This window comes from Somniosus microcephalus, chromosome 8 (genome assembly GCF_052327205.1).
Source record: "Somniosus microcephalus isolate GS21.2 chromosome 8, FLI_Smic_1.0, whole genome shotgun sequence".
In the NCBI taxonomy this organism is placed as follows: Eukaryota; Metazoa; Chordata; class Chondrichthyes; order Squaliformes; family Somniosidae; genus Somniosus; species Somniosus microcephalus.
Window position 1 is genome coordinate 262,871,381 of NC_140994.1, and position 21,881 is coordinate 262,893,261.

Below are 21,881 nucleotides of genomic sequence, written 5' to 3' on the forward strand. Positions count from 1 at the left end.
ACCCGTGCTGTACCTGCCCTGGGAGTGTTTGATGGGACAGTGTAGAGGGAGCTTTACTCTGTATCTAACCCGTGCTGTACCTGCCCTGGGAGTGTTTGATGAGACAGTGTAGAGGGAGCTTTACTCTGTATCTAACCCGTGCTGTACCTGCCCTGGGAGTGTTTGATGAGACAGTGTAGAGGGAGCTTTACTCTGTATCTAACCCGTGCTGTACCTGCCCTGGGAGTGTTTGATGAGACAGTGTAGAGGGAGCTTTACTCTGTATCTAACCCGTGCTGTACCTGCCCTGGGAGTGTTTGATGAGACAGTGTAGAGGGAGCTTTACTCTGTATCTAACCCATGCTGTACCTGCCCTGGGAGTGTTTGATGAGACAGTGTAGAGGCAGCTTTACTCTGTATCTAACCCGTGCTGTACCTGCCCTGGGAGTGTTTGATGAGACAGTGTAGAGGGAGCTTTACTCTGTATCTAACCCGTGCTGTACCTGCCCTGGGAGTGTTTGATGGGACAGGGTAGAGGGAGCTTTACTTTGTATCTAACCCGTGCTGTACCTGCCCTGGGAGTGTTTGATGGGACAGTGTAGAGGGAGCTTTACTCTGTATCTAACCTGTGCTGTACCTGCCCTGGGAGTGTTTGATAGGACAGTGTAGAGGGAGCTTTACTCTGTATCTAACCCATGCTGTACCTGCCCTGGGAGTGTTTGATGGGACAGTGTAGAGGGAGCTTTACTCTGTATCTAACCTGTGCTGTACCTGCCCTGGGAGTGTTTGATAGGACAGTGTAGAGGGAGCTTTACTCTGTATCTAACCTGTGCTGTACCTGCCCTGGGAGTGTTTGATGGGACAGTGTAGAGGGGGCTTTACTCTGTATCTAACCCGTGCTGTACCTGCCCTGGGAGTGTTTGATGGGGCAGTGTAGAGGGGGCTTTACTCTGTATCTAACCCGTGCTGTACATAGAATTACATAGAATATACAGCACAGAAACAGGCCACATGCCCATATGTTCTATGCTGGTGTTTATGCTCCTCACGAGCCTCCTCCCACCCCTCTTCATCTCACCTGATCAGCACAATCTTCTATTCCTTTCTCCCTCTTGTGTTTATCGAGCTTCCCCTTAAATGCATCTACACCAGTTGCCTCAACCACTCACTGTGGTAGCGAGTTCCACATTCTCACCACTCTCTGGGTAAAGAAGTTTCTCCCGAATCTCCCTATTGGATTTATTAGTGACTATCTTATATTGATGGCCTCTAGTTTTGAATTCCCCCACAAGTGGAAACATCTTCTCTACGGCTACCCTATCGAACCCCTTCATAACTTTAGGGACCTCGATCAGGTCACCCCTCAGCCTTCTCCTTTCTAGAGAAAAGAGCCCCAGCCTGTTCATTCTTTCCTGATGGGTCTAACCTCTCAGTTCTGGGATCATTCCAGTAAATCTTTTTTGCACCTTCTCCAGTGCCTCTATATTCTTTTTATAATTTGGAGACCAGAACTGTTCACAATGGCCCAGAAATTCGGGTCCCAACGCGCGAGTACGGACGGAGTACTCACGCGTGGACCCGATGGAAGGGCCGGTTTTTTGCATGCATTACGCATGCGCGGGAAACCGGCATTTCCGATCCTCTGAACGAAGGGGTTCAGAGGTGGAACGCGTGCGCGCGGGAGTCTGCGCGTGCGCGTTGAACTTCCTTTTTTTTTTAAAAACAGGTTCTTCCGTGCATGAAGGCCTCTACTTTTTACACATCTAAAAACCAGGCGTAAGGACTTCATTTTAAAAGGTAAGTGGTCAATTAATTAAAATTAAAACATTTTTTCCTCAGGTTTATTATTTTTAAATACTTTAAAGTAAGGTATGTGTATTTTTAGCCCCTTTTTTTATAAAATTATTTTTTTCAAAAATTTAAATTATTGGTTAAAATAGTTATTTAATGTTATTTATAGTTGATTTAAATAGTGTGATTTTTTTCAAATTTATTTTAAGGTTATGTACTGTTTTGGGGGCCGGAGTTTTCATGAGTTTGACAGGTCTTATGTCAATCTCATGAATGGACCTTTCCCTCCTCCGATTGGTTGCCCAGTGCTCACGTGATCCCAGCCGACGTATCGCACTAAGTACGCCGCTGGATCACGCAAGCACAGCGCGCCGGGAGCTGGACCAGGCCACAGACAGGAAATCCACGCAGGCCCAGGCCTCAACTGTCGGCACGCTAGGTAAGTGTAGGTCGGGGGCTTGCACCCGCGGGAAGCCCCCGACACGAATTTCTGGGCCAATAACTCCAAGTGTGGTCTAACCAATGTTCTAGACTAGTTTAACATCACTTTGCTGCTTTTCAATTCTACCCCTTTAGAAATAAGTCCTAGTGCTTGGCTTGCACGTTTTATGAACTTATTAACCTGCGTCGCAACTTTTAATGATTTGTGAATCTGTACCCCAAGTTCGCTCTACTCCTCTATCCCATTTAGACTGGGAACATCGGAACAGGGGGAGGCCATTCAGCCCCTCGAGCCTGTTACATAGGAACAGGGGGAGGCCATTCAGCCCCTCGAGCCTGTTACACAGGAACAGGAGGAGACCATTCAGCCCCTCGAGCCTGTTACACAGGAACAGGAGGAGGCCATTCAGCCCCTCGAGCCTGTTCCATCATTCAGTGAGATCATGGCTGATCTGTGACCTAACTCCATATACCCGCCTTTGCCCCATGTCCCTTAATACCTTTGGGTAACAAATATCTATCAATCTCCAATTTAAAATTAACAATTGACCCAGCACCAATTGCCGTTTGAGGAAGAGAGTTCCAAACTTCTACCACCCTTTGTGTGTAGAAGTGTTTCCTAATTTCACTCCTGAAAGGTCTGGCTCTAATTTTTAGACTCTGCCCCCTAGTCCTAGAATCCCCAACCAGCGGAAATAGTTTCTCTCTATCTACCCTATCTGTTCCCCTTAATATCCCGAAAACTTCGATCAGATCACCCCTTAACCTTCTAAATTCTAGGGAATACAACCCTAGTTTGTGTAATCGCTCCTCGTAATTTAACCCTGTGTTCCCAGGAGTAGGCGGCTTCCTTATATTTTTAAAAAAAACTGTTGTGTAAAGGTTTGCAAACCAGTGACTCTGATTCCTAGACTCCACAATAGTCTGCTCCATTCAATCTCAAGATTAAATCTTTGAAACGTTTTGTGACTAAAATAATTGGTTGCAATTATATAGGGCCCTGGTGAGCCCACACCTGGAGTATTGTGTACAGTTTTGGTCTCCTTACCTAAGGAAGGATATACTTGCCATAGAGGGAGTGCAGTGAAGGTTCACCAGACTGGTTCCTGGGATGGGGGGGATTGTCCTATGAGGAGAGATTGAGTAGACTAGGCCTATATTCTCTAGAGTTTAGAAGAATGAGAGGTGATCTCATTGAAACATACAAAATTCTTACAGGGCTTGACAGGGTAGATGCAGGGAGGGTGTTTCCCCCTGGCTGGAGAGTCTAGAACCAGGGGTCACAGTCTCAGAATAAGGGGTCGGCCATTTAGGACTGAGATGAGGAGAAATTTCTTCACTCAGAGGGCGGTGAATCTTTGGAATTCTCTGCCCCAGAGGGCTGTGGAGGCTCAGTCGTTGAGTATATTCAAGACTGAGAGCGATAGATTTTTGAATATTAAGGGAATCAAGGGATATGGGGATAGTGCGGGAAAGTGGAGATGAGGTCGAAGATCAGCCATGATCTTATTGAATGGAGCAGGCTTGAGGGGCTGAATGGCCGACTCCTACTCCTAATTCTTATGTTCTTGCTGCCTGTGAGGAGTTCGCTGAGGGTAAAGACTCCGGCAAATGCTGGGCATGTCGGGCAAAGGAAAGTTTGACAGGGATTCAGGGGCTGCTGTAGGCCCCAAGAGTTTCAGGTTGTCACAAACCTTTCTATTTATTCTGCTCAATATAAAATCTACCGGTAACCTGAGTAATAGGCGTATCAAATAATGTGAGTGAGTGTTCAAGAATGAAACTGGCTCCGCCCAGATGCTGGCGAGCGAGATACTTCGATTATCGCACCCACTCTCTGGCGGCCATCTTGGACTGTGTCTCCCGTTGCTGTGGTAACGGCTTAAGGAACATAAAATCTAGGAGAAGGAGTCGGCCATACGGCCCCTCGAGCCTGCTCCATCATTCAATAAGATCATGGCTGATCATTGACCCCAACTCCACCTTCCTGCCCGATCCCCTTATCCCGCGACATGAGGAAAAACTTTTTTACGCAGCGAGTGGTTAGGATCTGGAATGCACTGCCTGAAAGGGTGGTGGAGGCAGACTCAATCATGGCTTTCAAAAGGGAGTTGGATAAGTACCTGAAAGAAACATTTTTGCAAGGCTACGAGGTAAGGGCGGGGGAGTGGGACCGGCTGAAGTGCTCTTGCAGAGAGCCGGCACGGGTTCGATGGGCCGAATGGCCTCCTGCTGTGCTTGTAACCATTCTATGATTTCCTTAGAGTTAAAAAGTCTAGCGATTTCAGCAGTGAATATACTCAACGACTGAGCCTCCACAGCCCTCTGGGGTAGAGAATACCAAAGATTCACCACCCTCTGTGTGAAGAAATTCCTCCTCATCTCAATCCTAAATGGCTGACCCCTTATTCTGAGACTATGGCCCCCATTTCTAGACTCTCCAGCCAGGGGGAAACATCCTCTCAGCATCAATCCTGACAAGCCCTCTCAGAATCTTACATGTTTCAGTGAGATCACCTTTTATTCTTCGAAACTCCAGTGTATAGGCCCAGTCTACTCAATCTCTCCTCAGCCCAGGGATCAATCTTGTGAACCTTCGTTGCACCGCCTCCAAGACAAGTATATCCCTCCTTAGGTACGGTGACCAAAACTGTGCACAGTACTCCAGGTGTGGTCTCACCAAGGCCCTGCACAATTGTAGCAAGACTTCCTCACTCTTATACTCCAAAACCCTTGCAATAAAGGCCAACATACCATTTGCCTTCCTTATTGCTTGCTGTACCTGCATGTTAACTTTCTGTGTTTCGTGTACAAGGACACCCAAATCTGTCTGAACACCAATAGTTAATAGTTTCGCATCAGTTAAAAGATTAGTTATTATCCATAACACGGCCTTGGGGGCAACCTGTGGCCTACATCTTTCATGGTCCTTGGACCCGGTTTTATTGCTTCATGTACCTGCCTGGCTGGGGGCCGGTTTGGGATCCAGGCCTATTCCCTCTGCAGAGAAGGCCCGAGAGGGATGTTATTAGCAGGCAGGGCCTTGTTAAAATAGGACTATTGGTCCTTTAGTTCTCATCCCTGCCTCTGGGACTGACCACCATTTGGCAAGTGCTTGACGGAATTCAGGAGCTCACCGGGTGGGGGTGAGAATCCCAGGCCATGTCTAACTGCGTACAATCATAGCATCGTACAGCACAGGAGGAGGCTGTACGGCCCATCGTCATAGAGTCATAGAATCATACAGCACAGGAGGAGGACGTTCGGCCCATTGTCATAGAATCTTGCAGCACAGAAGGAGGCCATTCGGCCCATCGTGCCTGTGCCGGCTCTTTGAAAGAGCTCTCCAATTAGCCCCACTACCCCCTGCTCTTTCCCCAGAGCCCTGCAAATTTTCACTTTTCAGGTATTTGTCCAATTCCCTTTTGAAAGTTACTATTGAATCTGCTTCCACCGCCCTTTCAGGCAGCGCGTTCCAGATCACAACAACTCGCTGCGTAAATAAAGGTTTCCTCCCCATCTCCCCTCTGGTTCTTTTGCCAATTACCTTAAATCTGTGTCCTCTGGTTACCGACCCTCCTGTCACTGGAAACAGATTCCCCTTATTTATTCTATCAAAACCCCTTCATGATTTTGAACACCTCTATTAAATCTCCCCTTGACCTTCTCTGCTCTAAGGGGAATAATCCCAGTTTCTCCACATCACTGAAGCCCCTCATCCCTGGTCCCATCAGAGTCGCCCTCAAGCAAGTTATGGTCTGGGATTGAGACCAAAGCTCAGGGGTAAGCTCATTGCCTTGGCTGTTCTGAGCAGGTAACTAAAAGTGGAAGCCTTCCATGATGGGCTGGCCGAGCTCATTCCGAGTGACAGAGCACCGTAATGTAGAAAAGACAGAGAGAGAGACAGGGAGCAGTGCTCAGAAAGAAAAAGGAGCTTTATTAAAGAGTAGGACACAATCCAAGCAAGAGTACAGTAGAATATAGCAACAGGCTACAAGAGAAACACGAGAAGAAGTGAGCTTGCAATTCATCATTATTTTTGGTAATATGTGCAATAAATTACAGAGAAAAATAAAGAAAAACAAAAGAAAGACTTGCATTTCTATGGCGCCTTTCATGACCTCAGGACATCTCAAAGCGCTTTACAGCCAATGAAGTACTTTTTGATGTGTAGTCACTGTTGTAATGTAGGAAACGCGGCAGCCAATTTGTGCACAGCAAGCCCCCACAAACAGCGATGTGATAATGACCAGATAATCTGTTTTTAGCGATGTTGATTGAGGGATAAATATTGGCCCCAGGACACCAGGGAGAACTCCCCCCTGCTCTTCTTCGAAATAGTGGCCATGGGAGCTTTTACGTCCACCTAAGAAAGCAGACGGGGCCTCGGCTTAACGTCTCATCCGAAAGACGGCACCTCCGACAGTGCAGCACTCCCTCAGTCACTGCACTGTGAGTTTCAGCCTAGATTTTTGTGCTCAAGTCTCTGGAGTGGAACTTGAACCCGCAACCTTCTGACTCAAAGGCAAGAGAGAGGGAGGGAGAGAGAGAGAGAGAGAGAGAGAGAGTGCTACCCACTGAGTCATAGCTGACATTGACAAGAGAGAGAGAACAAGGATTTTTAGTGCAGTCAAATGCCCAGACCAATCAGTCAGGAGGAAATGTATTTATTGGCGCCCCACACAATAGCTGCAGATGTTGGGGTGGGGACAATGCTAACAATTCCTGTAGCCCTCCAGTACTCTTCACGACTCATCGATCTTTAAGCGCGAGACTAGCTAGCGAAGATCAGGCTGCAGGATTTGGTTCGGAGAGGAAGAGCAAAAACACTTTTGGCCTGGACCTTTTTTTTTTTTTGAGTTTTACTTTTGATCTGTCACAGCCTGGTTTCACCCCCCACACACACGACCCTGGCCCGCACTTAGAAATCCCCACGGGCACGCTTTCCCCAGCATAACCCGTCAGATAGTGACCGAGAACTGGAGAGGGGCTTGAACCCGCCACCTTCTGATTCCAGAGGCGAGAGAGTTACCCACTGAGCCACAGCGGACGCCTCGAGATCCCAGTCCCATTGGACTCTTGCCGACCTCTGCCGGTTTAAGCGGAGAGGTGTGGCGGGGAGTTGGTGGAAACATCTCGGCAAGTGGTGGTGAGGGGTAGAGGTAAGATCTTTGGGATTGGTCTCCTGAAGCCTGAGGTAAGGAGATGAGACATCAGTCTAGCTGAATAAAAATAAGGGAATTAAATTACTGGGAGAAAACTAAATTACATCGAATTTTACCGCACACGAACAGGCCATTCGGTCCATCAGGTCTACGCTCCACTCGAGGCCTCGTCTGTATCTATAATTTGGTTTCTAACAGATGCAAAGAGCAGACTTTTTTTCAGGCCGCGTTTTCCCAGATTTCTCGCTGTGTACATTTTTCTCTTTCAGAAAAACAAACCGTAAGGTTTCCACACCTGGGGTTCGAGTCCCGCTCTCCGCGCTGAAAAGGAAGGTCTTGGAGCCTGCGTCCCCTCCTTGGGTCTGGGCAAGGGCGCGCCGCCCGGAGAGGCTGAGGCAGGCTGGAAGGCCGGGCCTCGGAGATCGACGCCGGGGCTGTGGTTGCCGAACCCGTTTAGCCCGGAGGGAGGCGGGGGCACCGCGGGTGGCTTGGCAGCCGTGGGAGGCGGCGCGTGCGAGGCAGGCGGCGCCGAGGTTTGCCTGATGTACGACGTGGCGCCGGGGAGGATGAGTCTGGGCGGCGAGGGAGCCCCCCTGGGCAAGGTCGTGAGCGGGCTCTTGTCCGGCGAGATGATGAACAGGGACGAGCTCAGCTGGTGGGGCTGGTGCCTCGCCCAGTCCGCCGGTGCCCTGGGGCTGCTGTTGGCCTTGTCGACTTGGGCAAAGGCGGACTGTGGAGGTCTGGGCCCGAGGTGAAGACCCCTGTGGTTGAACGGCGGCGGGGTGCGTGGGTCATCGTGGCACTTCCAAGATGGTGGCAAGGACATGGTGGGCGAGGGGGGCCGAGGTTGGCTGTCTCTGGCTGGCGATGACTCAATGGTGTACCTCTCCATCCGGGACTGCCGGCGCGCAAACAGCTCGGCCCCTTTCCCTTTGACCTCCGCCAGCGTCTGCGTGGCGCCAGACCGGCGCGGCGCTCTCAGCTCCGGCGGCTTCAAGCAAGACGCCCATTCCGGTATCGGGGGGCCGTCCTGGCTGGAGACCAGGGGCTTGGCGGCCACGGGGGGGGGAGGGGGCTTCTGATGGTCAAAGGTGCAAGCCTCCGCCCCGAGGCCGAGGCAGTCCTCGTCGGCAAGGCTTTCCGCCCGGCTGCTCTTCTTCTTGACGTCTATGCCCTGCACCAGCGACAGGAGCTCGGGGTTAGGCGCCACCTTCGGCTTCTCGTGGAAGGTGAACATCGGCTTCCTCGCCGCCCTTCGCGTCCTCGACTCTTCCAAGAGGCCCGTCTTGTTGGACCAGACCGCCGGCGACTTGGCTTGCCCGACAGCCGACGGGCTGGAGCTGGCTAACGGCGGCGGGGAGGTCATCCGGGAAACTGGGGGAGGGTTGGAGTAAACCGGAGAATAAGCAGAGCCGGCGGGCGGACCGACTTGCGGCAGGTAGGGTTTGGGAGAAGCCCCCTCGGACAGAAAGGGCTTGGGTGTCCTGTTCATCACCAGCGCCTGCTTTTCCTCAGGCACGTCCGCCTCCTGGCTCTCGCCAATGTTATCTCCGTCAGTTTGATTATGGGCCGCTCCTGGCAGGTCCATGTAGACCTTATCAGGTTCACGTAGCAGGTGCGAAGCTTCCAAGTGGACCTCCATTGTCGCTCTGGCTGGTTTAACCAGGTTGTTGGTATCCACTGGACGTTCCCCCGCTTCCTCCGTCGCCCCTCCACCGCGTGGCTCCTCTCCCTCGTCCTCGGACGCGCAGTCCTGCGTCTCCTCCGTCCTGCCTTCGAGGGCGCCCGCGTGGTTCTCGCCCATCGGCGCCTCCATGCTGTCCCCCTGGGCCCTCCGCTCAAAGTACGGCACGCTGGCCTCTTCGGAGGAAGATGAGGAGTCGGCCGCGCCTCTTGGTTCGACGCCCGGCGCCCCGTCTAGGCGATCCCCGGGAGCTTTGCCCTCTCCATCAACGGGTCTGCCGGCCTCCGCCCCGGACCGCAGCTCCTGCCTGCCGTAGCTCGTTAAGGTGAACGCGTTCACTCTCTTCTTGCGCTTGTTGAAGAGCAGCACCCCCTTGGAGTTGGCGCTGGGCGGAGTGGTCAACTGGGCGGCGATCTTCTGGCTCTGGAGCTTGGCGTCCTTTGCCTCTTGCTCACTTACGCTTAGGCTGCGGCAGAGACCTGTGAAGAGTGAAGGCAAAAGATTTACACCCTTTCGGACTCGATATCGATTCAACAATTTCAGATCATAACCTCGGCCACTATTACATTTTTATATATTTTTTATCCGCACCTTTGTTTTGTGCCCTTCCCCCTTTTCTTCTCTCCCACATGGCAGCTGTCTCCCATTCTGCCAGCGCATTTCACACCTAATCTAGAGCCGTCTTTTGTCTCTTTACTAGTCCTATCACCATCTCGTCTCGTTTTGAATACCTCTTAATGTCTCTTCACTTCTCTTTTGTTCTCTGATCCCCATTTCCCAGCCCCCAAACTGGCCTTTTAATCTGTTTAATTTCCTGTGTTTTTTCAGTCTTGACGAAGGGTTTTGACCTGAAACGTTGACTCTATTTCTCTCTCCACGGATGTTGCCTGGCCTGCTGAGTTTTTCCAGCATTTACTGTTGTTATTGCAAAAGATTGTTACTTGGAGCATCACCGAATCGTCCAGCACAGAAACCCCGTAAAAAAATTCCCTTCAAGTGTTTAAATATTCAAGAATGTATTTCTCTAGGGGTTTTTTTTTTGCTGTGCTCTGCTTTGTATCTCTGTGCAGGTAATTTTTATGTGGGTGGTCCCCACCTTCAGTGGCTGGTGCTCGACAGGTTATGTAAGAGACACTTTCTTCACGCAGCGAGTTGTTATGATCTGGCGGTGGAAGCAGGTTCAATAATAACCTTTAAGAGGGAATTGGATAAATGCTTGAAAAGGAAATATTTGCAGGGCTACGAGGAAAGAGCAGGGCGGGAGGAGTGGGACTAATTGGAGAGCTCTTTCAAAGAGCCGTCACAGGCTCGAGGGGCCGAATGGCCTACTCCTGTTCCTATGACACTAGGGAACAGCCTCGTAGCCCACTCGGCACAGACCAAGGGCCAAACTCAGGACCTTCATGGTGTGTATGCGTGGCTGGGCACCACACATTCCGAACGAGTCACTGTGGGAGTTAGATATATTTCTTAAGGCTAAAGGGATCAAGGGATATGGGGAGAAAGCAGGGACAGGGTACTGAATTTGGATGATCAGCCATGATCTCATTGAATGGCGGAGCAGGCTCGAGGGGCTGAATGGCCTACTCCTGCTCCTATCTTCTATGTTTCTATGGGAGGCCTTCCAGGAGTCACCGAGTGCTTCCACACCAGAAACAAGCCTGGTGTGTTCCTATGATCCAGCTCAGCGGATAATAGTGCGAGGACGTCAGTCTAATTAACATTCAAATCGTAACCGTCAAAAGGGAATCGGAGAAATACTTGAAGGGAAAAGATTTGCAGGGCTCTGGGGAAAGGGCAGGGGGGGAGTGGGACTAGTTGGAGAGCTCGTTCAAAGAGCCGGCACAGGCACGATGGGCCGAATGGCCTCCCTCTGTGCCGTATCATTCTATAAGTATTTCTCCAATTCTCTTTTGAAAGTTACTATTGAATCTGTTCCCACTGCCCTTTCAGGCAGAGCATAAGGCGAAGAGGTGACTTAATGGAGATCTTCAAGATGATGAGAGGTTCTGATAGAGTAGAGAGAGAGAAAAAGACTATTCCCTCTGGAGAGTGGGTCAATAAACTGAGGTCATAGATTCAAAATCATTGGCAAAAGGTCTGGAGAGTCATAGAAACATAGAAGATAGGAGCAGGAGTAGGCCATTCGGCCCCTCGAGCCTGCTCCGCCATTCAATGCGATCATGGCTGATCATCCACATAGTGCGGGGACTGGAGTCACGTGTCGGCCCAGACCAGGTTAGGACGACAGGATTCCTTCCCTGAATGATATCAAGGACCCAGTTGTGTTTTTACGACAATCCAACTGCTTCACGGTCATTTTATTTTCTGATGCCAGTCCCTAAATCATCAGATTACTCAAATTAAATTCTCAACTTGGTATGGTGACCTCATGACCTCTAGGGTTACTACTGCACCCAAATGGTGCGAGGCAGCTCCCCAGGCTTAGTGCGAGCTGATTCCGCAGCCTCTCCACCATCTACAAGGTACAAGTAAGGAGTGTGGTGGAATACTCTCCACTTGCCTGGATGAGTGCAGCTCCAACAACACTCAAGAAGCTCGACACCATCCAGGACAAAGCAGCCCACTTGATTGGCACCCCATCCACCACCTTAAACATTCACTCCCTCCACCACCGGCGTACCGTGGCTGCAGTGTGTACCATCTACAAGATGCACTGTAGCAACTCGCCAAGGTTTCTTCGGCAGCACCTCCCAAACCCGCGACCTCTTCCACCTAGAAGGACAAGGGCAGCAGGTGCATGGGAACACCACCACCTCCAAGTTCCCCTCCAAGCCACAGACCATCCTGACTTGGAAATATATCGCCGATTCTTCATCGTCACTGGGTCAAAATCCTGGAACTCCCTCCCTAACAGCACTGTGGGAGTACCTTCACCACACAGACTGCAGCAGTTCAAGGCGGCGGCTCACCGCCACCTCCTCGAGGGCAATTAGGGATGGGCAATAAATGCTGGCCTTGCCAGCGACGCCCACATCCCAGGAACAAATAAAAAAACAAACTTTAGCGCGTCTTGAGAAGGAGTGTGCACATGTAGCTGTAGGAAGGTGTCAGCCGTGACTCAGTGGGTAGCCCCCTCACCTCAAAGTCAGAAGGTCGTGGGGTCAGGTCCCACTCCAGAGACTTGAGCACAAAATCCAGGCTGTCGCTCCAGTACGGTGCTGAGGGAGCGCCGCGCTGTCGGAAGGGTCGTAAAGGTGGACGTAAAAGATCCCACTCGGGAGGAGACTGTGGACCTCTGGTTCCCAAAGCTCTCCACCACTGGGGGGTTTTCCTCGCCTCGTGTCTGGGTCTGTTGTAGACTCATTGATAGAGATTGATCGCCATGATCAGTCAACAACTCCATTATTATTGTATCATCGACTACCAGGATGGTAGTGTCAGCTGTGGCTCAGTGGGCAGCACACTCTCTCTCTCGCCTCCGAGTCAGAAGGCCGTGGGTTTAAATCCCACTCCAGGGACTTGAGCACATAAAGCCAGGCTGACACTCCCAGCGCAGTGCTGAGGGAGCGCCGCACTGTCGGAGGTGCCGTCTTTCAGATGAGACGTTAAACCGAGGCCCCGGGTGCCCTCTCAAGGTGGATGTAAAAGCTCCCACAGCCACTATTTGGAAGAAGAGCAGGGGGAGTTCTCCCCGGTGTCCTGGGGCCAATAATTATCCCTCAATCAACATCACTAATAAAACCAGATGATCTGGTCATTATCACATCGCTGTTTGTGGGAGCTTGATGTGCGCCAATTGGCTGCTGCGTTTCCCACATTACAACAGTGACTATACTTCATTGGCTGTAAAGCGCTTTGGGACGTCCTGAGGTTGTGCAAGGCGCTATATAAATGCAAGTCTTCCATTTAGCAGCATTGCACCCAGAGTCACCAGGAGGTGGCGCTAGACCATGCGATACACCGAGTTAGGTTCTGTGTCCTTCTCATACTGAACCAAGCATGAAGCTGATAATCCCGCTAACCTGTCAGCAGTGAAGTCCCACACTCTTTCTAATATCTACACCACACAGGTCCCGAGGAGGTACACAAACAACAATGGGATCAAATTCAAGTCTCCTATTTCCCTGCAGAATTACCCCGACTGCTGATAATGAAGCAAAGCGCCGAATCTGAATAATAAACATTTAAAGATAAAGTCATTTAAGTTCTACTTTGCCACCTCAGTAGTCTGGGAGTGGGAACTCGTGAATTCTTAAACTAAGTGGCACACAACTTATTAATTAATAATACAACTAGAATTAATCTGGCTTGATGATTTCAATCACTATTTTAAAATATATTTACTTTTTAAAAAAAAACCCGAATGAGCACACTTTGGGTTTTTTTCTTCCTCTAAACTTTTTTCTAACTTTTCTTAGAAGTTTTTGAGTCACATTCTAGTTGGGGGGGACTTTCTGCTGCGTTTAGTTTACGAACTTAGCAGAAAGTTGTTTGATTCTACTTTTTAAACCTGTACTGCTTAAAATGAAAAAATAAATCTCTTGACTTTTGTGGAAAAGTAAAATACAAGATTACTTATTCACTCTCATGCTTTGAATACTTTCTCTTACCGTTTTCTCAACAGCTGACACCAGACTGTAAAGTTATCTCCTGCTCTTCGGCAATTTAACTGTAAAGTTTGGAACGCCTTTTTTTCCCACTGTGCCAGCCGGCTATCAGACACCGGGCAGCAAATGCATATGTCTGTCAAACGAATTTTAACTTTCTGCAAAGCGGAATGAAATCACTGGAGGGGTTTAAATAGCAGCGAATCCCACAGAGCGGTGTTGAGCTCAGAGTTCGCTGCCGCTACCAAGCCCAGATAGGGACGATTCCCTCTCCTGGGTCATAGCGCCCTCCTCGTTACACGCCTCCTCTTAAAGCAACAAGGTTTTTAAAAAAATATATATATATTCGTTCCTGGGATGTGGGCGTCGCTGGGCAAGGGCCGGCATTTATTGCCCATCCCGAGTCGCCCCTTGAGAAGGTGGTGGTGAGCCGCCTTCTTGAACCGCTGCAGTCCGTGTGGTGAAGGTACTCCCACAGTGCCGTTAGGGAGGGAGTTCCAGGATTTTGACCCAGCGACGATGAAGGAACGGCCGATATATTTCAAAGTCGGGATGGTGCGTGTGACTTGGAGGGGAACTTGGAGGTGGTGGTGTTCCCACGCGCCTGCTGCCCTTGTTCTTCTAGGTGGAAGCGGTCGCGGGTTTGGGAGGTGCTGCCGAAGAAGCCTTGGCGAGTCGCTGCAGTGCATCTTGTAGATGGTACACACTGCAGCCACGGTGCGCCGGTGGTGGAGGGAGTGAATGTTTAAGGTGGTGGATGGGGTGCCAATCAAGTGTCCTGGATGGTGTCGAGCTTCTTGAGTGTTGTTGGAGCTGCACTCATCCAGGCAAGTGGAGAGTATTCCATCACACTCCTGACTTGTGCCTTGTAGATGGTGGAAAGGCTTTGGGGAGTCAGGAGGTGAGACACTCGCCGCAGAATACCCAGCCTCTGACCTGCTCTTGTTGCCACAGTATTTATGTGGCTGGTCCAGTTAAGTTTCTGGTCAATGGTGACCCCCAGGATGTTGATGGTGTGGGATTCAGCGATGGTAATGTCGTTGAATGTCAAGGGGCAGAAGGGATATAGTTAGAGTTTTTAAACATCGGTCTTAGCTGTTTAAAGTGTTTTTCTGGCCCCACCCTCATGTTGTGGTGGGTGAATGCAATACTATTTACTTTACAACTTGCATTTATCCGGCGCCTTAAACTGAGTTTAAAAACGTCCCAAGGCGCTTCACAGGAGCGATTATCAGACACAATTTGCCACTGAGCCACATAGGGAGGTATTAGGACAGGTGACCAAAAGCTTGGTCAAAGGTTTTAAGGTGCATCTTAAAGGAGGAGGAGAGAGAGGCGGAGAGATTTAGGGAGGGAATTCCAGAGCTCAGGGCCCGGGCAGCTGAAGGCACGGCCGCCAATGGCGGAGCGATGGAAATCGGAGGGTTGCGCAAGAGGCCGGAATTGGAGGAGGACAGAGACCTCGGAGGGTTGTGGGGCTGGAGGAGGTTACGGAGATAGGGAGGGGAGGCGCAAGGCCCTGGAGAGATTTGAACACGAGAATGAGAATTATAATTCTATTCTTTTCTTGCCCAGCCCAAGTTGCTGCCAGTGCAGGGCATCTGGGGGTGTGAGTTTGACCTTTGCCAGTATTGAGAAATGGGGTCACGGTCTCAGCCGTGGTCTCAGTGGGCAGCACTCTCACCTCTTGATGTCAGATAGGGTTCAAGTCCCACTCCAGAGACCTGAGCACAAAAAAATCTAGGCCGACACTCCTGTAGTGCAGTACTGAGGGAGTGCCGCACTGTCGGAGGTGCCGTCTTTTTGATGAGCTGTTAAACCAGGAGGACGTAATGGGCCCCATGGCCACTATTTTGTAGAAGTTCCCCCCGGTGTCCTGGCTAACAGTTAACCATCAATCAACGTCACTAAAACAAATCATCTGCTCATTTATCACATTGCTGTTTGTGGGATCTTGCTGTGCGCAAATTGGCTGCCACGTTTCCTGCATTACAACAGCGACTACACTTTTAAAAGTAATTCATTGGCTGTAAAGCACTTTGGGACATCTTGAGGCTGTGAAAGGCGTAATATAAATGCAAGTCTTTGATTCATTAAATTGTTTGATACTTTAACAAGTTTCCATCTTACTATAGGTACTTTTGTTAATAAATTTCTGTTCTACTTGCACAATTATGGAATTGAGTCATACAGAAGAGCAGGGGATTTCTCCCTCTTGTCTGGGGCCATTGTTTATTCCTCACCCAACATCACTAAAAAAAGACAAACCGATTATTTGGACATTATCACATTGCTGTTTGTGAGATCTTGCTGTGCGCAAATTGGCTGCCGCGTTTCTCTATGTTACAACAGTGACTGCACATCAGAAAAGTACTTCATTGGCTGTGAAGCGCTTTGGGACGTCCTGAGGTCGTGAAAAGCGTTATAGTAATGCAAGTGCTTTCTTTCTGAAGGAGATTCGTGAACCAGTTGGGTTTTTACGAATATCCGACAGATTTTCATGGTTCTGATGCCAGCCCACACAATCGTTGAAGTTACTTTCACAATTTGCCATGGTGGGATGTGAACTCACCACCTGTGCTTTATTAGCCCAGGAGCATTAACTGCAGGTGACCTATATGGGGGATCTTAGCTACAAGGACAGGTTGGAGAAGCTGGATTTGTTTTCATTAGAGCAAAGGAGGTTGAGGGGTGATTTGATAGAGGTGTACAAGATTATGACGGGTTTGGATAGGCTAGACGGGGAAAGGCTGTTCCCACTAGTTGATGGTACAAGGACTAGGGGACACAGATTTAAGGTTTTGGGCAAGAGATACAGGGGGGACGTGAGGAAAAACTTTTTTACGCAGCGAGTGGTGAGATCCTGGAACTCGCTGCCGACGGAAGTGGTGGAAGCGGAGACACTCAATGTTTTCAAGGGGAGACTGGATAGGCACTTGAGGGAAATAAACTTGCAGGGTTACGGGGATAGAGCGGGGGGAATGGGACTGACTGGATTGCTCTACAGAGAGCCAGCATGGACTCGATGGGCCGAATGGCCTCCTTCTGTGCCGTTATGACTCTATGACTCTATATGCTCAGTGGTGTAACTGAGTGATAGGGACATACAAGCGCTCAGGATTTAATCTATTTCATTTCCTGTGCCTCTTTAGTTTTGACAAAGCGTTTTCACCCGAAACGTCGACTCTATCTTCTCTCCACGGATGTTGCCTGGCCTGCTGAGTTTTTCCAGCATTTTCTGTTGTCATTTCTCTCAGGATTCAGTACTGGTTTGGGTAGAGTGAGCTAATTTCAGTTGCTTGTGGGATGTGAACTGTCTTCACACAGAGGGTTGTTGTGATCTGGAATGCACTACCTGAAAGGGTGGTGGAAGCAGATTGCACAGGAACTTTCAATAGACACTTGGACGTGTGCTTGAAGAGGACTAATTTGCAGGGCTACGGGGAAAGAGCAGGGGGGTGTGGGGCTAATTGGAGAGCTCTTTCAAAGAGCCGGCACAGGCACGATGGGCTGAATGGCCTCCATCTGTGCTGTAGGATTCTATAATTCACTGCAATTAGCCTCAGTTCCCTGAGTTAGGTACAGTTTTGGTGTCCATACTTAAGAAAGGACATACTTGCTCTCGAGTCAGTACAAAGAAGGTTCACTCGGTTAATCCCGGGGATGAGGGGATGGACATATGAGGAGAGGTTGAGTAGATTGGGACTCTACTCATTGGAGTTCAGAAGAATGAGAGGCGATCTTATTGAAACACATAAGATTGTGAAGGGGTTGGATCGGGTGGATGCGGGGAGGATGTTGCCGATGATGGGTGAAACTAGAACTAGGGGGCATAGTCTTAGAATAAGGGGCTGCTCTTTGAAAACTGAGATGAGGAGGAACTACTTCACTCAGAGGGTGGTAGGTCCATGGAATATGCTGCCCCAAAAAGCTGCAGAAGCTACATCATTACATAAATTTAAAACAGAAATAGACAGTTTCCTAGAAGTAAAGGGAATTAAGGGTTACGGGGAGCGGGCAGGAATTTGGACATGAGTCTAGGTTCAGATCGGTCATGGCCCTGTGGGTAGCGGAGCGGGCCCAGGGGCCGTGTAGCCTGATCCTGCTCCTATTTCGTGTGTCTAATTCTGTTAGATTCAGGAGATGGTTCTGTGATAGTGGATTGGCGGTTAGGATCAGATCAGCCATGATCTTATTGAATGGCGGAGCAGGCTCGAGGGGCCGATTGGCCTACTCCTGCTCCTATTTCTTATGTTCTTATGAAAGAAAATCTCGCTCTTGATCACTGTCAGGGTGCCATGAGGTTGTATACAAATTATGAGGACATTTTGCACAGACTAGGCTTGCATTCCCTCGGGTATAGAAGGTTAAGGGGTGATCTGATTGAGCTGTTGAAGATGATTAAAGGAGTTGATAGTGTAGATAGAGAGAAACTATTTCCTCTGGTGGGGGGAGTCCAGAACAAGGGGGCAGAACCTTAAAATTAGAGCCAGGCCATTCAGGGGTGATGTCAGGAAGCACTTCTTCACACAAAGGGTGGTGGAAATCTGGAACTCTCTCCCCCAAAAAGCTGTTGAGGCTGGGAGGGAGTCAATTGAAAATGTCAAAACTGAGATTGGTAGATTTTTGTTGGGTAAGGGGATTAAGGGTTACGGAACCAAGGCGGGTCGATGGAGTTAAAGTACAGATCAGCCGTGATCTCACTGAATGGCGGGACAGGCTTGAGGGGCTGAATGGCCTCCTCCTGTTCCTACATTCTTAAAAAAGAACTCATGTAAAAATAGGACTGCCGAGATCACTCACCTCTCGGCTAACTGTGCGCCACGTGTCGTTTGACCCTGTCCCTTTAATTGCGTACTTTAAATATAGGACATGTGACCCGTTTGTTTAAAAGTCAAAAGTGTTGACATTTCGCTGACCTGTGTTTAACAGGAACAAATCCCTATAATTCCCAGCCTGTCCTCAGTGACAGAGTGGCGAGGCCATGTCGAAAATTGAGCCATTGTGACAAAAGAGACACATGGCTTGTTGAATATATTTGCTCTAAGATTCTCCTCTCCTCAATGCTCATTGCTCAGGGTAAATCACCAGCTGGCAGTCAGGGATCTCGCTCTTTACTGCTGGTGTCACTCTGAGTGTCACATGAGGGCGCATGGCTCAAATTAGCAGCTGCAGCCGTCTTTTATTTTCTGTCTCTCTCTCTCTTTCCGCGTTTATCTCTCCCTCCTGTCTGTTTATGTCCCACTCGGTTTCTCTGCTTCGGGTCCCCCACTCCAGAGACTTGAGCACCTAACCCAGGCCGACACAGCCCAGTGGCCAGTACCGAGGGAGCGCCGCGCTGTCGGAGGCGCCGCCTTTCGGACGAGACGTAAAAGATCCCGCGGCCACTATTTCAAAGAAGAGCAGGGGAGTTCTCCCCAGTGTCCTGGGGCCAATATTTAACCCTCAATCAACATCACTAAAAACGGATTATCAGGTCACTGTCTCATTACTGCTTGCGGGATCTTGCTGTGCGCAAATTGGCTGCCGCGTTTCCCTACATGACAGCAGTATCTGCATTTCAAAAGGTTCTTCATTGGCTGTCAAGCGCTTTGGGCCGTCCTGAGATCTTCAAAGGCACCAATACAAGTTCTTTATGTCTCCCTGAGTTTACCTCTCTGTCTCTGTGTCGCTCATTGTCTGTTTCTCTCTACCTGCGTCTCTCTGTCTGTCTCTCCCTCTCCTATTCTACCTATTGTGCCTGAGTGTGTCTATCTCTACTTGTCTGTCTCTCTATGCCGCTCTCTCTGTGATTCTCTGTCAGTGTCTCTCTTTTCTGCTCCTATGTGGGTATCTGTGCCTCTTTCTCACGCTGTCTCTCTTCGTCAGTCTGCACCTCCAGGGAGCGAAGATCTCCCAGCCTCCGGCCTGAGGATTATCAGCTCACAGGTAAAAGTTCATGGCCTTTCTCTTAGTTTCTTTCAATGGGAAACTAGCAAAAAGGCGACGTGAGGAAAAACGTTTTTACGCAGCGAGTGGTTAGGATCTGGAATGCACTGCCTGAAAGGGCGGTGGAGGCAGATTCAATCACGGCTTTCAAAAGGGAATTGGATAAGTACCTGAAGGAAATAAATTTGCAGGGCTACGGGGAAAGGGCGGGGGAGTGGGACTAGCTGAAGTGCTCTTGCAGAGAGCCGGCACGGGCTCGACGGGCCGAATGGCCTCCTTCTGTGCTGTAACCATTCTATGATTCTATGATTCTAGGATCATGCTATGGGAGTGGTTATGTTACTGGACTAATAATCCGGCTTAGGTGATGAGTTCAACTCCCACCATGCCAACCGGGGAATTTAAATTCAGTTAATTAAATAAATCTGGAATGTAAAAGCTAGTCTCAGTAATGGTGACCATGAAACTATTGGATTGTTGTAAAAACCCATCTGGTTCACTAATGTCCTTCAGGGAAGGAAATCTGCCGCCCTTACCCGGTCTGGCCTATATGTGACTCCAGACCCACAGCATTGTGGTTGACTCTTAACTGCCCGCTGAAATGGCCGAGTGAGACACTCAGTTATGGATGGGCAATAAATGCCAGCCTAGCCAATGCTGCCCACATCCTATGAATGAATAAATAAAGAACAGTAGAGCCAGAGGACACGGTCTGTGCTTGAAGGGGGAGAAGTTCAAAACTCATCTGCGGAAACAATTTCTCAGTGAGCGAGTGGTCAGTCTGTGGAACAGGCTCCCTCGGGAGATGGGGGAAGCAGTTAGTGTTGAACCATTCACATGCAAATTCAATAGATTTCTTTCAGTAATACCATTTTGGGATCCAATTATGAGTAATTTGAGACGCGTCGTGTGGGGAGTGTAGCGAGCTCGGGGGGAACAGGTGACTGTGGACCTCTGGTTCCCCAAAGCTCCTCCACCACTGGGGGTTTTCCTCGCCTCGTGTCTGGGTCTGTTGTAGACTCATTGATAGAGATTGATCGCTGTGATCAGGTAACAACTCCATTATCATTGTATCATCGACTACCAGGATGCTAGTGTCAGCTGTGGCTCAGTGGGTAGCACTCTCTCTCTCGCCTCTGAGTCAGAAGGTTGTAGGTTCAAGTCCCACTCCAGGGACTTGAGCACATAAAGCCAGGCTGACACTCCCAGTGCAGTACTGAGGGAGTGCCGCACTGTCGGAGGTGCCGTCTTTCGGATGAGACGTTAAACTGAGGCCCCGGATGCCCTCTCAGGTGGACGTAAAAGCTCCCACGGCCACTTTTCGAAGAAGAGCAGGGGAGTTATCCCCGAGACCAATATTTATCCCTCAATTAATATCATTTAAAAAACAGATTATCTGGTCATTATCACATTGCTGTTTGTGGGAGCTTGCTGTGCGCACTTCCTACATTACAACAGTGACTACACTTAAAAAAAGCACTTCATTGGCCGTAAAGCGCTTTGGGATGTCCTGAGGTCGTGAAAGGCGCTATAGAAATGCAAGTCTGTCTTTTCTTTCCATTTTTGTATTGGGGCTCGGTCCATCCCAATCCTGAGGCAACGCGCGGAGAGGTCAGATCGTAATCACATCCATGAGTGTAGGCCTGTTGGTAATAAATTAACCTCAGGGCTTGTGATCATAGAATCATAGAATCACAGAAGGCAGCCATTCGGCCCATCGAATCTGCGCCGGCTCTTTCGAAGAGCAATCCAGTTAGTCCCACTCCCCCGCTCTCTCCCCATATTCCTGCAAATATTTTCTCCTTCAAGTCTTTATCCAATTCCCTTTTGAAGGCTACTATTGAATCTGTTTCCACCGCCCTATCAGGCAGCACATTCCAAATCCTAACCACTCGTTGTGTAAAAAGTTTTTCCTCATGTCGCCTCTGGTTCTTTGGCCAATCACCTTAAATCTGTGCCCTCTGGTTACCGACCCTTCAGCCATTGGAAACAGTTTCTCTCTCTCTACTCTATCAAAACCCTTCATGATTTTGAACACCTCGATCAAATCTCCTCTCAGCCTTCTCCGCTCCAAGGAGAAACAACCCCAGCTTCTCCAGTCTCTCCACCTAACTGAAGTCCCTCATCCCGGGAACCATTCCAGTAAATCTCTCCTGTACCCTGAAAATGGCCGCTGCCTCTTAGATCAGCTGTAACTTTGCTGACTCATTCCACTTTCGATGACTCTCCAGACCTTTCTGGGAAATAAAGCACAATGGGGTTACCCTGTGTAAACCTTGGTCAGCCTGCAGAATTCCCCCGAAAACCCTGTTGTCTGAGTGT

The 21,881-nt window shown here is 49.5% G+C and overlaps 1 protein-coding gene across 2 annotated transcripts in view; it reads right to left on the reverse strand.

Moving 5' to 3' along the window:
* Positions 1-21,881, reverse strand: part of synpo (synaptopodin) — a 53,935-nt gene that overhangs the window by 8,614 nt on the left and 23,440 nt on the right. Inside the window, exons 1-2 of one of the 2 annotated variants that reach the window (XR_015079408.1) lie at positions 13,635-14,333; positions 9,451-9,539 (exon numbers count right to left, since the gene is read on the reverse strand). Coding sequence is in view for 1 of the 2 variants with exons in the window: in XM_085996017.1 (XP_085852143.1) it covers positions 7,672-9,539 (1,868 nt within the window). In the remaining variant the exon portion in view is untranslated. Of the gene's footprint in view, positions 1-7,671; positions 9,540-13,634; positions 14,334-21,881 lie in introns of those variants that run through there. The other variant, XM_085996017.1, reaches the window with a different exon arrangement.